Below are 11,672 nucleotides of genomic sequence, written 5' to 3'. Positions count from 1 at the left end.
CACTACCCTTAACATGGCCGACTGGTACCCACGCCCTCTCACTACCCTTAACATGGCCGACTCACACGCCCTCTCACTACCCTTAACATGGCTGACTCTTACCCACGCCCTCTCACTGCCCTTAACATGGCCGACTGGCATCTACGCCCTCTCACTACCCTTAACATGGCCGACTCACGCCCTCTCACTACCCTTAACATGGCCGACTCACGCCCTCTCACTACCCTTAACATGGCCGACCCACGCCCTCTCACTGCCCTTAACATGGCCGACTGGCATCTACGCCCTCTCACTACCCTTAACATGGCCGACTGGCACCCACGCCCTCTCACTACCCTTAACATGGCACCTCCACGCCCTCTCACTACCCTTAACATGGCAGACTGGCATCTACGCCCTCTCACCACCCTTAACATGGCAGACTGGCATCTACGCCCTCTCACCACCCTTAACATGGCAGACTGGCATCTAGTACGCCCTCTCACTACCCTTAACATGGCCGACTGGCTCACACGCCCTCTCACTGCCCTTAACATGGCCGACTGGCTCACACGCCCTCTCACTGCCCTTAACATGGCCGACCCACACGCCCTCTCACTTCCCTTAACATGGCCGACTCACACGCCCTCTCACTACCCTTAACATGGCCGACTCACACGCCCTCTCACTACCCTTAACATGGCCGACTGAGACCACGCCCTCTCACTACCCTTAACATGGCCGACTCACACGCCCTCTCACTACCCTTAACATGGCCGACTCACACGCTCTCTCACTACCCTTAACATGGCCGACTGGCACCCACACGCCCTCTCACTACCCTTAACATGGCCGACTGGCACCCACGCCCTCTCACTACCCTTAACATGGCCGACCCACGCCCTCTCACTGCCCTTAACATGGCCGACCCACGCCCTCTCACTTCCCTTAACATGGCCGACTCACACGCCCTCTCACTACCCTTAACATGGCCGACTGAGACCACGCCCTCTCACTACCCTTAACATGGCCGACTCACACGCCCTCTCACTACCCTTAACATGGCCGACTCACACGCCCTCTCACTACCCTTAACATGGCCGACTCACACGCCCTCTCACTACCCTTAACATGGCCGACTCACACGCCCTCTCACTACCCTTAACATGGCCGACTCACACGCCCTCTCACTTCCCTTAACATGGCCGACTCACACGCCCTCTCACTACCCTTAACATGGCCGACTCACACGCCCTCTCACTTCCCTTAACATGGCCGACTCACACGCCCTCTCACTACCCTTAACATGGCCGACTGGCACCCACACGCCCTCTCACTACCCTTAACATGGCAGACTGGTACCCACGCCCTCTCACTACCCTTAACATGGCCGACTGGTACCCACGCCCTCTCACTACCCTTAACATGGCCGACTCACACGCCCTCTCACTACCCTTAACATGGCCGACCCACGCCCTCTCACTACCCTTAACATGGCAGACTGAGACTCACACCCTCTCACCACCCTTAAAGGAGAAATCCGGCGATTATTCACATAGATCTCTGTTTCTCGGAGATCTGTTTGAAAAATCACCAAATTTCCCCTTTAACATGGCCGACTGCTTTTTAAATCCCCTTGTGAGGCGGGCAGTTAGTGTTTTAACAGGAACTCAGACACCTACCTGTTCCCTCAGCAGTGCTGCACAGTTGCGATGTCTCAGTTCATATTTATTTTTATTAACAGAAATTCATACCTTTAATACGTTTTCATTTTAAAATGTCATTTTTATAACGAATGAATGCGTTGAAGGAATGCACACCCAAATAGAGGAGCTGCCTAGAGAGATATCTTAGATAAACAAAGTGCAGCTGCAGACTCAATTTAAGAAACACAATTTATTTGTGGCCAGCAGAAACGTCGGACGAAAGTAAATCTAAAATATAAAATAGTCAAAAGGAGTTCAAAGAAAGAGTGTGCGACTCTGATAATGTAGTTTGCAGCCAAGAAGAGAAGTGAGTCTGCACACTGTTAATGCCCCTAAAACCATCATTCACAGTCACAACATTTGAACATTTGAACATTTGAGCCCTAAAACCATCATTCACAGTCACAACATTTGTCCTCGTGTGGCAGTGGTCATCCCTGATTGGCTGATGGTGTGGTGTGTCGTTGTGTGTCTGCAGACGAGATCTTGTCCTGCGTCCACGAGGCCGGCTTCAGCGTGGCCCTGCAGAAGGAGCTGACCCTGAGCGAGGAGCAGGTGAGGGAGTTCTACAGCGCACACCTGGAGCAGGACTACTTCCCAGCCCTCCTGCAGAGCATGACCAGGTACTGCACTCACAACACCCACTGGAGAGGAGCAGGAGGAGGAGGAGGAGGAGGGGGAGGAGGAGGAGGAGGTGGTGGAGTGTTCCATAGAACACCCAGTAGAGAGGAGGAAGCGGAAGAGTGTTCTAAAGAACACACATGCGGAACCTGCCAAGAGAGCAACATTCTAGAATACTCTGAAGGAAGAGAAGGGGAGGAGGAGGAGGAGGAGGAGGAGGAGGAGGAGGTGGTGGAGTGTCCCATAGAACACCCAGTAGAGAGGAGGAAGCGGAAGAGTGTTCTAAAGAACACACATGCGGAACCTGCCAAGAGAGCAACATTCTAGAATACTCTGAAGGAAGAGAAGGGGAGGAGGAGGAGGAGGAGGAGGAGGAGGAGGAGGAGGTGGTGGAGGTGGTGGAGTGTCCCATAGAACACCCAGTAGAGAGGAGGAAGCGGAGGAGTGTTCTAAAGAACACACATGCGGAACCTGCCAAGACAGCAACATTCTAGAATACTCTGAAGGAAGAGAAGGGGAGGAGCAGAGCCATTGACGCTAATGTTCCATATTTTCTCAACAATTCACCTCTTTCCTCAACCCGGAAATATGTATCGTTGCGATGGTTACGATACTGTTTTCAACTTCCGTTCATTCTGTTAACATGTGCGTTCTCCATAGCAAACTAGGTTATGCCTCAACTTAGATTTCTTTCGAAATGTTGACAATTCTGCCCTCAGCATGTATATACTGCATCACATATAACCGATATAAAATAGAAAAGTTGACTTTTATATGCGTTATGATATGTTAAGCACCGTAAACCGTCACGTTAAAACAGATACAATGCAGCTTCGCCGGAAATAGAAAACCGTCTCGGTGTCATGGCGACCCCCATTGTTGGGCTGCGGAATATCGTGGATAGTTCCCGGAAGTTGGGATCGAACACTCGTTAACAGACAGTAAAAGACGGTTATTTTATGATTCTAACGAACAGTCAAAATCGCTTCTGGGAACTATTTGAACTACTTAAAGTTACACGAACCACGTCACAAACCGAATTTTCTGTACCCGGGTTGTCGCAACTCTCTCTTTATATGGCTCTGGGGAGGAGGAGGAGGAGGAGGAGGAGGTGGTGGAGTGTTCCATAGAACACCCAGTAGAGAGGAGGAAGCGGAGGAGTGTTCTAAAGAACACACATGCGGAACCTGCCAAGAGAGCAACATTCTAGAATACTCTGATGGAATGAACGTCATTTCATTTCTCCTGCGTGATGTGCTGCGGGTCTCTCTTCAGTGGTCCAGTGCTGGCTCTGGCCTTGGCTCGGAGAGACGCCGTGCAGCGCTGGAGAGGCATGCTGGGGCCCACCGACATCAGCCTGGCCCTGGAGGAGCAGCCCGACTGGTACTGCCCAGCTCACCATCAATACACACACAGATGCCAACACATTCACAACTCAGCTCGTATACACACAGATACCAACACACTCACGCCTCAACCAATACACACAGATATCAACACACTCACACCTCAACCAATACACACAGATATCAACACACTCACACCTCAACTCATATACACACAGATGCCAACACACTCACACCTCAACTCATATACACACAGATGCCAACACACTCACACCTCAACTCATATACACACACAGATACCAACACACTCACACCTCAACTCATATGCACACAGATACCAGCACACTCACACCTCAACTCATACAAACACAGATACCAATACACTCACACCTCAACCAATACACACAGATACCAACACACTCACACCAACACAAGCACAAACAATCCACTGAAGTGAGACTTCTACTACTCATTTTCTGATGTTCCTGATCACCTTCCTGTTCTCTCTCTCTGTTCTCTGTTCTGCGTCGGTCAGCCTGAGGGCCCGGTTCTCCGCGGAGGGGGAACTCGTGAACCAGATCCACGGCAGCGGGAGCTCGGAGGAGGCCGAGCGGGAGATCGGCTTCTTCTTCCCGCGTTTGGAGGACACGTTGGCCGTTATCAAGCCCGACGGCGTGGAGCGCCACCGAGGTGTGCACCTGTGTTTTATAACGTACACTGAGGTGTGCCCCTGTGTTTTATAACGCACACCAAGGTGTGCCCCTGTGTTTTATAATGCACACTGAAGTGTGCCCCCGTGTTTTATAATGCACACTGTGGTATGCCCCTGTATTTTATAACGCACACTGAGGTGTGCCCCTGTGTTTTATACTGTAACACACACCGAGGTGTGCCCCTGTGTTTTATACTGTAACACACACCGAGGTGTGCACCTGTGTTTTATACTGTAACACACACCGAGGTGTGCACCTGTGTTTTATAACGTACACCGAGGTGTGCCCCTGTGTTTTATACTGTAACACACACCGAGGTGTGCCCCTGTGTTTTATACTGTACACCGAGGTGTGCACCTGTGTTTTATAACGTACACCGAGGTGTGCCCCTGTGTTTTATACTGTAACACACACCGAGGTGTGCCCCTGTGTTTTATACTGTACACCGAGGTGTGCCCCTGTGTTTTATACTGTACACCGAGGTGTGCCCCTGTGTTTTATACTGTAACACACACCGAGGTGTGCCCCTGTGTTTTATACTGTACACCGAGGTGTGCCCCTGTGTTTTATACTGTAACACACACCGAGGTGTGCCCCTGTGTTTTATAATGTACACCGAGGTGTGCCCCTGTGTTTTATAATGCACACCGAGGTGTGCACCTGTGTTTTATAATGCACACCGAGGTGTGCTCCTGTGTTTTATAACGTACACCGAGGTGTGCCCCTGTGTTTTATAATGCACACCGAGGTGTGCTCCTGTGTTTTATAACGTACACCGAGGTGTGCCCCTGTGTTTTATAATGCACACCGAGGTGTGCACCTGTGTTTTATAATGCACACCGAGGTGTGCCCCTGTGTTTTATAATGCACACCGAGGTGGGCCCCTGTATTTTATACTGTAACACACACCGAGGTGTGCCCCTGTGTTTTATAATGCACACCGAGGTGTGCCCCTGTGTTTTATAATGCACACCGAGGTGGGCCCCTGTATTTTATACTGTAACACACACCGAGGTGTGCCCCTGTGTTTTATAATGCACACCGAGGTGTGCCCCTGTGTTTTATAATGCACACCGAGGTGGGCCCCTGTGTTTTATAATGCACACTGTGGTATGCCCCTGTGTTTTATAATGCACGCTGTGGTATGCCCCCGTGTTTTATAACTCACGCTGTGGTGTGCCCCCGTGTTTTACAACGCACGGCAAAGTGTGCCCCCGAGTTTTATAACACACACAGATGTGTGCCCCCGTGTTTTATAACACACACTGATGTGGGCCCCCGTGTTTTAAAACGCACACAGGAAATAGTGCCCGTGCCAAGGCCGCATTGCTTCCCCATAGAGCCCATTCACTGCCCGTGCTGCTACTGCAGATAAATGCCTGAAAACACACAGAGATTATCTGTGCGGCAGGGGAAGCAGAATTGTTTGTGTCGAGAACAAAACAGTCTCTGAGAAGTGAGCGAAATAAACAGAACTTTCAAGATAAGCTGTATTTGTTTTTGCCCTCCCAAATAAGATAACTGTTTGTCAGCCTGTGCAGGAGTGAAGTGTACACCTGTGCTTTTCCAGTATCCAAATCTCCCAGAGACGGAGTGCATTGCAGACTAGATCCTGGGTATTTTATTAAAGAGATAACAGCAGCCGTGTACAAATCTCCTAGAAACATGGTGCATTACTGACTAGATCCTGAGTAACTTATTAAACCTCGCTCTTCTTTTTCTCTCTCCTCATTTCCTCCTTCTCCTCCTCCACCTCCTCCTCTTCCTCCTCTTTATCCTCCTCCTCCTCCTCCCAGAGGAGATTCTCCAGGAGATCCGGGCCGGGGGGTTCTCCATCATGCGGCAGAAGGAGACGGTTCTGTCTCGAGAACTGGCGGAGGAGTTCTACAGGGAGCACCGGGACAAGCCGTTCTTCAGCCAGCTGGTGGACTTCATGTGCCGGTGAGGGGCAGAACCCAAGCCGGAGGGGTTTGATCCAGATCGTTGTAGCGTGTCCGGGTAGAACAGTTAACTGTGGGGCAGATAGAGAGAGGGAGAGAGAGAGAGAGAAAGAGAGAGAGAGAGAGAAAGAAAGAGAGAGAGAGAGGGAGCCAGAGAGAGAGAGGGAGAGAGAGAGAGAGAGTCCCTTTGAGACGTCTGTTGAAGGTGAAAGGTGCCACTGCCAGTCTCATGCATCACCCTCCTTGCAGGTCACATGTTCCATGTTGAAATTGATATACTATATGGCAAACCGAAAAACTGTATTTTGACAACAGTGACACAGGAACTTTTCATGCCGATGATACTGACATGTTGATTGGCATCAATATCTGCTTCTGAAACAAAAAAAAACTAAGCATTTGAGCATTTTGAGCAAGTTGTATTCTTTTGCAGATAATCCACTGTGTCCACTTGCGTCTCGAGTACTGTAAATAAGATAAGATTAGATAAAATTACTTAAGTATGTCCAAAGGGAAATTTGTCGTGGACAAACAGGCTGCTACCTACATCCCATATAACATAACACCAGAAAGTGCTGACAGTGCAATCATAAAGTGCCCACATACTAACATACATACATACATACATACATGCATACATTGCATGTATCTCAAATGATTATTAGAGAAATGCGTGTAGGCCTACTGTTATGCAAACGTAAATGATGATTGGAGAGATGCACCAGAGCAACTGGGAAAGAACAGTAAGGGATAGAAGCGTTACAGCCAGGCGCTGCCCACTGATCCATGGGCTGTGAGTTGGCCTGTCCCAGCACTGCCCGCCCTAGTGTTGGGTATCACGTACCCACCTACGGACTGCAGGGCGTGTGCTGATTGGAGGACGCGGTGGGCTGATGCCGGATCAGTGCCAGAGCTGTGCCGTATCCGGCCCGGCGGCGGCTGCTGATGAGTGTATTTATATCCGCCGGGTCCATCTGCAGTCCCTCCGCCTCCTCATCACAGCGCAGATCCTCCTCCTCCTCCTCCTCCTCCTCCTCCTCCTCTTCCTCCTCCTCCTCTCGGATGTGGCCTTCTTCCTCCTCCTCCCCCTCCTCCTCCTCCTCCTCCTCCATCATTTGCTCCCGGGCCAACTGATGTTATGTAAGCGTGTTGGCCCCCGTTCTGAGTGCTAGAGCGACCAGGGCGGGAGCTCTTATGCCACCACGTCCACCCCATTTCTCTCTTGAGTGAGTCCACCCCCTCCCCCTCAGAGACACACACACACACACACACACGCACACACACACACACACACACTCCATGGTCATTTCATCACCACAGTGGTGAGTTCCCGCTCACTGCAGGCTGACTGTGGACTGGAGACTGCGCGGGCTCCCTTCACATTACCACAGGACTCACATGCTCAGAGCTCTCACGCAAGGCTGCGAGAGATATGGAGATAATTGTGGCCTTGTGCTGCACACGGACTCGCATGTCCTCCTAGCTAGCGTCAGCACTGAGGCTCTCCTGTAGCACAGGCCACCGCGTTCAGTCCCTCACTCTCCTGACACTGACACTGTTGGATGGACTCCTGGGTGTGTTTGTGAGCTCAGTGCAGCCATTGGAATCTTTTGGCCACACGGGATGATGCATCCTTTCATTTTGTAATAGCTATACAAGTGTCAACAAAGAATAGAACGAGAGCTATGCAACAAAAACCTGCTCTGTAGGGGGGCTGTACTGTAATGTAGTCCTACTGACAGACTTACAGTGTGTGTAGAATAGAGTAGAGCAGAGTAGAATAGAGTAGGGCAGAATAGAATAAGATAGAGTAGAACAATACAATAAAACCAGAGCCATATACATGATACATGTATATGGCTCTGAATAAAACATACAGGTAATGAAATAGAACAGAGTAGAGAATAGAACAGAATGAAAGAATGCAATAGAACAGAATAAAATAGAATAGAACAGAATGGAATAGATTGGAAGACAACAGAGTAGAACAGAATGGAACAGAACAGAAGAGACACTCTGGTAAATAATGTATGTACAGTAGGAGGTCAGCCTCTTGAGACGTGTCTCCAATGGTGTGTGTGTGTGTGCTGTGCTCGTCAGGGGCCCATGTCTGTTGCTGGTGCTGACCAAAGAGAACGCCGTGGAGGAGTGGAGGGCCATGATGGGCCCCGCCGACCCCAGCGAGGCTCGCCAGGCCGCGCCCGACTCCCTGAGGGCCCGCTTCGCCCGCGACCTCCTGGAGAACTCCGTCCACGGCTCGTCCAACCCGCAGCACGCGCGGCAGAAGATGGACTTCATCTTCGGCGAGATCGGCGAAGAGGAGGAGGCCAGTGGTGAGAGAGAGATGGCGTCACTTCCTCGTGATGAAGGTGCTTTAAAAACACCACACTGTGCTCACACTGCTAGGCTAATTAATGATACAGTAATTTCCTGCATATAAGCCGCATTGTGCATAAGCCGCAGGACAGTGTTTTATGCAAGTTAAAAGAAACAAAACCATACTAACACCATATTAACTGTCCACACATATTAACCTCATACCTGAAGAAATATTGCAAAATCAACGTATAAGCCGCGGCTAATAGTCGGGAAATTACGGGTATTAATGCTATACTGTGTATCGGTTTCTATACACATTTAATAAAATGTACATTTGAATTGATTTAATTAAATTAATGAATACATAAGTAATACACCATTGATCCAGGGCTAACCTTAGAGTTATGATGTAAAAGATTTGTGCAGTGGGCATATAGATGACAGGACATCCCATCTCTCTCTCTCTCTCTCCCTCCCTCTCTCTCTCTGTCCCTCTCTATCTCTCTTTCTCTATATATATACAGTACTGTATGCCTATTCAAGCCTCCTATCCACTCTCCTGCACTCTTTGTGGCCTTTGTCCATTGAGTGGTTAAGTGTGTCAGTGGTGGGTGCTCTCTGGGTTGGGGGGTGGGGAGGGGAGGATCACTGTCTTTAGTGAGTGTGTGCGTGTGAGTGTGTGTGGGTGTGTTCTATGTCTCTAGTGAGTGTGTGTGTGTGTGTGAGTGAGTGAGTGAGTGAGTGTGTGTGTGTGTGTGAGTGAGTGAGTGAGTGTGTGTGTGTGTGTGGGTGGGTGGGGTGGGGGGTTCTATGTCTCTCGTGTGTGTGTGTGTGTGTGTGTGTGTGTGTGTGTGTGTGTGTTCTATGTCTCTAGTGAGTATGTGTGTGTGTGGGTGGGGTGTGGGGGGTTCTATGTCTCGTGTGTGTGTGTGTGTGTGTGTGTGTGTGCTCTGTGTGTGTGTGTTCTGTGTCTCTAGTGAGTGTGACAGGGCCTGACAGGGCCTCTCTATCCAGCAGCTCGGGCCAGTCGAGCAGAACGCCGAGCCTCAGTAGGCTGGGTTCCACTCACACAGAGCGAGAGAGACAGAGAGAGAGAGACAGAGAGAGCGAGCTAGAGAGAGAGACAGAGAGAGCGAGCAAGAGAGAGAGAGAGGGAGAGAGAGAGAAGCTTGCTCAGATCTTAACCTACATTCCCCAAAACCTACATTGTGAAACGAAAGACAAACATGTTGACATAGTGAGAGGTGATGATGTTAAACTACACAATGTTTTTCTGTTGCTGTAGTTTATTTCTGTCTATTTGCTGCTGTTTGTTTGTATACTGTAGCAGCTGAGCAGAGTAGATGATAATCCATATGAGTCATTTAGGCCCAAGATATGGGCCATGGGCTTCATTAAGGCAGGAAAGCTCTGCTGGAGGCAAGGGAAACAACCAGTAGAAAATCATTAATCTATTCATTTCCCCCCAATCTTCCTCTAAGAGGGCCTGGAGAGTTGCGAGGACTTCAGGCAGCTGGAGGAGTCGATATCTCCCTCAACTGATGCTAATGAGCAGCTGATAGCCCTCATGAGTCCGGGTGAGAAAAAAACGCATCGGGGTTTAGCCATCAGCTGGTCCGAACTGCACACTCATGCAGTATACAGTACTCAACACCTTCAGTGTACTGTACATGGCTTCCTACCGATCAATTTACTGTAGTGTGTTAATTTTTGCTCTCAGACCATCTATACTTATGCTAGTCATAATACTATGTTATGCTATAAGGAGAGCAGGGCTTTAAGACAGAACTCCTGTTTGTAGGCCTACAATACACTCTTGTGTTGTTGTTGCCAAAGTTCATGTAGCCTAAAACACACATGTGTGACTAACATACTGTCCCATAGACATCTCAAAACACTGGTCAAAATGTTAGTTTCAGGTTATTTCACCGTTTTCATTCATGCTTTTACTGTTGCTACCTCTTCAGCTCTAATTGTGGTATTTTACAATGGTCTAGTTAACTGGTTTATGGCCATCGCTAGCTCAAGCTTAAAGGTATTTATTTATTTATTTTGATCAGAGGACGATTCTCCAATAGAGCTGAATAAGGCACTCTCAGCTCATGGTCCCCGGACTCCTGACGTTGCCATACCAACATCAGAGCGGATGGGGGAAGTGGAGGCACACAGCGCTGCCAGTGACCGTCCGCAGTCTGGTCAGTGCCTCTCGTCCAATCAGAAATGAATACCCTAAATAGGCCCTAACCCCAATTTAAGATGTAACTTTGTGGATTTTGTTGACATATGAGTATATGAAATAAGTTTTCCTTTTTGTTCTGTGCACTCATATGCACATATACATGCAAAGAAATCACTGTTTTACTGCAATTCACTAAGAATGTGTTTAATATTTTATTTATTTATTTTTTTAAGTCATACCTCCAGCTATGACCCTGAAATGTATCTGTGATTGGCAGGTGACCCGACGTCCTCCGCGGAGCTGAGATGTTCGGGCGACAGCTCCCAGGACTGAGGTCAAAGGTCAGGCCAGAGGAAACGGGCTTGTGGCGTCTCTGTCATCAGGGAGAGCTGACCCCATTAGAACTCCTGACGTGACCCGCCACTGGACAACAGATGATCCCTCCCCTTAAGCCCTCGTGCTTTATGAGTCAAATGAAATGCAGGGGGGTACACTGTAGTGCTGTGATGGGTTTGAGTCTGAGGAGATTAATAATCCTCCAGCCTTTGCTCTGTCTGGAAAGCCATTGGTTAATCAGGAAAATAGAGGTGATGTGAGACTTGAAATGTTGAATTATGAATTATTTACGTAGGTAAAGCTGATTTGTGTTTGATCCCATCATAGGGGATGAAGCCGTATTTATTGTTTTAGTCAGGCATAATAAAGCCTGCAATGTCTGTCTTGCTTTGTTTCCGTAACAATAAAGAAGGGCAGGACATACTGTTTGAAAATAAAGGCTTTATGTTGATTTTCCACTATGCATGTGGCACATTTTCAATGTTATACGGCAATTATACAAATAAAGTTAAGATTAACACAGAGACAGAAAA

The 11,672-nt window shown here is 48.9% G+C and overlaps 1 protein-coding gene across 1 annotated transcript in view; it reads left to right on the top strand.

Moving 5' to 3' along the window:
• nme9 (NME/NM23 family member 9) overlaps positions 1–11,576 on the top strand; it is a 22,914-nt gene extending 11,338 nt beyond the window's left edge. Inside the window, exons 11-18 of the mRNA XM_062534940.1 lie at positions 2,164–2,308; positions 3,582–3,689; positions 4,188–4,342; positions 6,162–6,306; positions 8,406–8,674; positions 10,106–10,201; positions 10,685–10,819; positions 11,081–11,576. Coding sequence (XP_062390924.1) covers positions 2,164–2,308; positions 3,582–3,689; positions 4,188–4,342; positions 6,162–6,306; positions 8,406–8,674; positions 10,106–10,201; positions 10,685–10,819; positions 11,081–11,136 — 1,109 coding nt within the window. The 3' untranslated portion in view covers positions 11,137–11,576. The remainder of the gene's footprint in view (positions 1–2,163; positions 2,309–3,581; positions 3,690–4,187; positions 4,343–6,161; positions 6,307–8,405; positions 8,675–10,105; positions 10,202–10,684; positions 10,820–11,080) is intronic.
• Positions 11,577–11,672: the final 96 nt, after the last annotated feature.

The sequence above is a fragment of the Sardina pilchardus genome, chromosome 4 (assembly GCF_963854185.1).
Source record: "Sardina pilchardus chromosome 4, fSarPil1.1, whole genome shotgun sequence".
Taxonomy (NCBI): Eukaryota; Metazoa; Chordata; class Actinopteri; order Clupeiformes; family Clupeidae; genus Sardina; species Sardina pilchardus.
The sequence above is the reverse complement of the archived record's forward strand: the minus strand, read 5'-3'. Positions and strand labels throughout refer to the sequence as shown.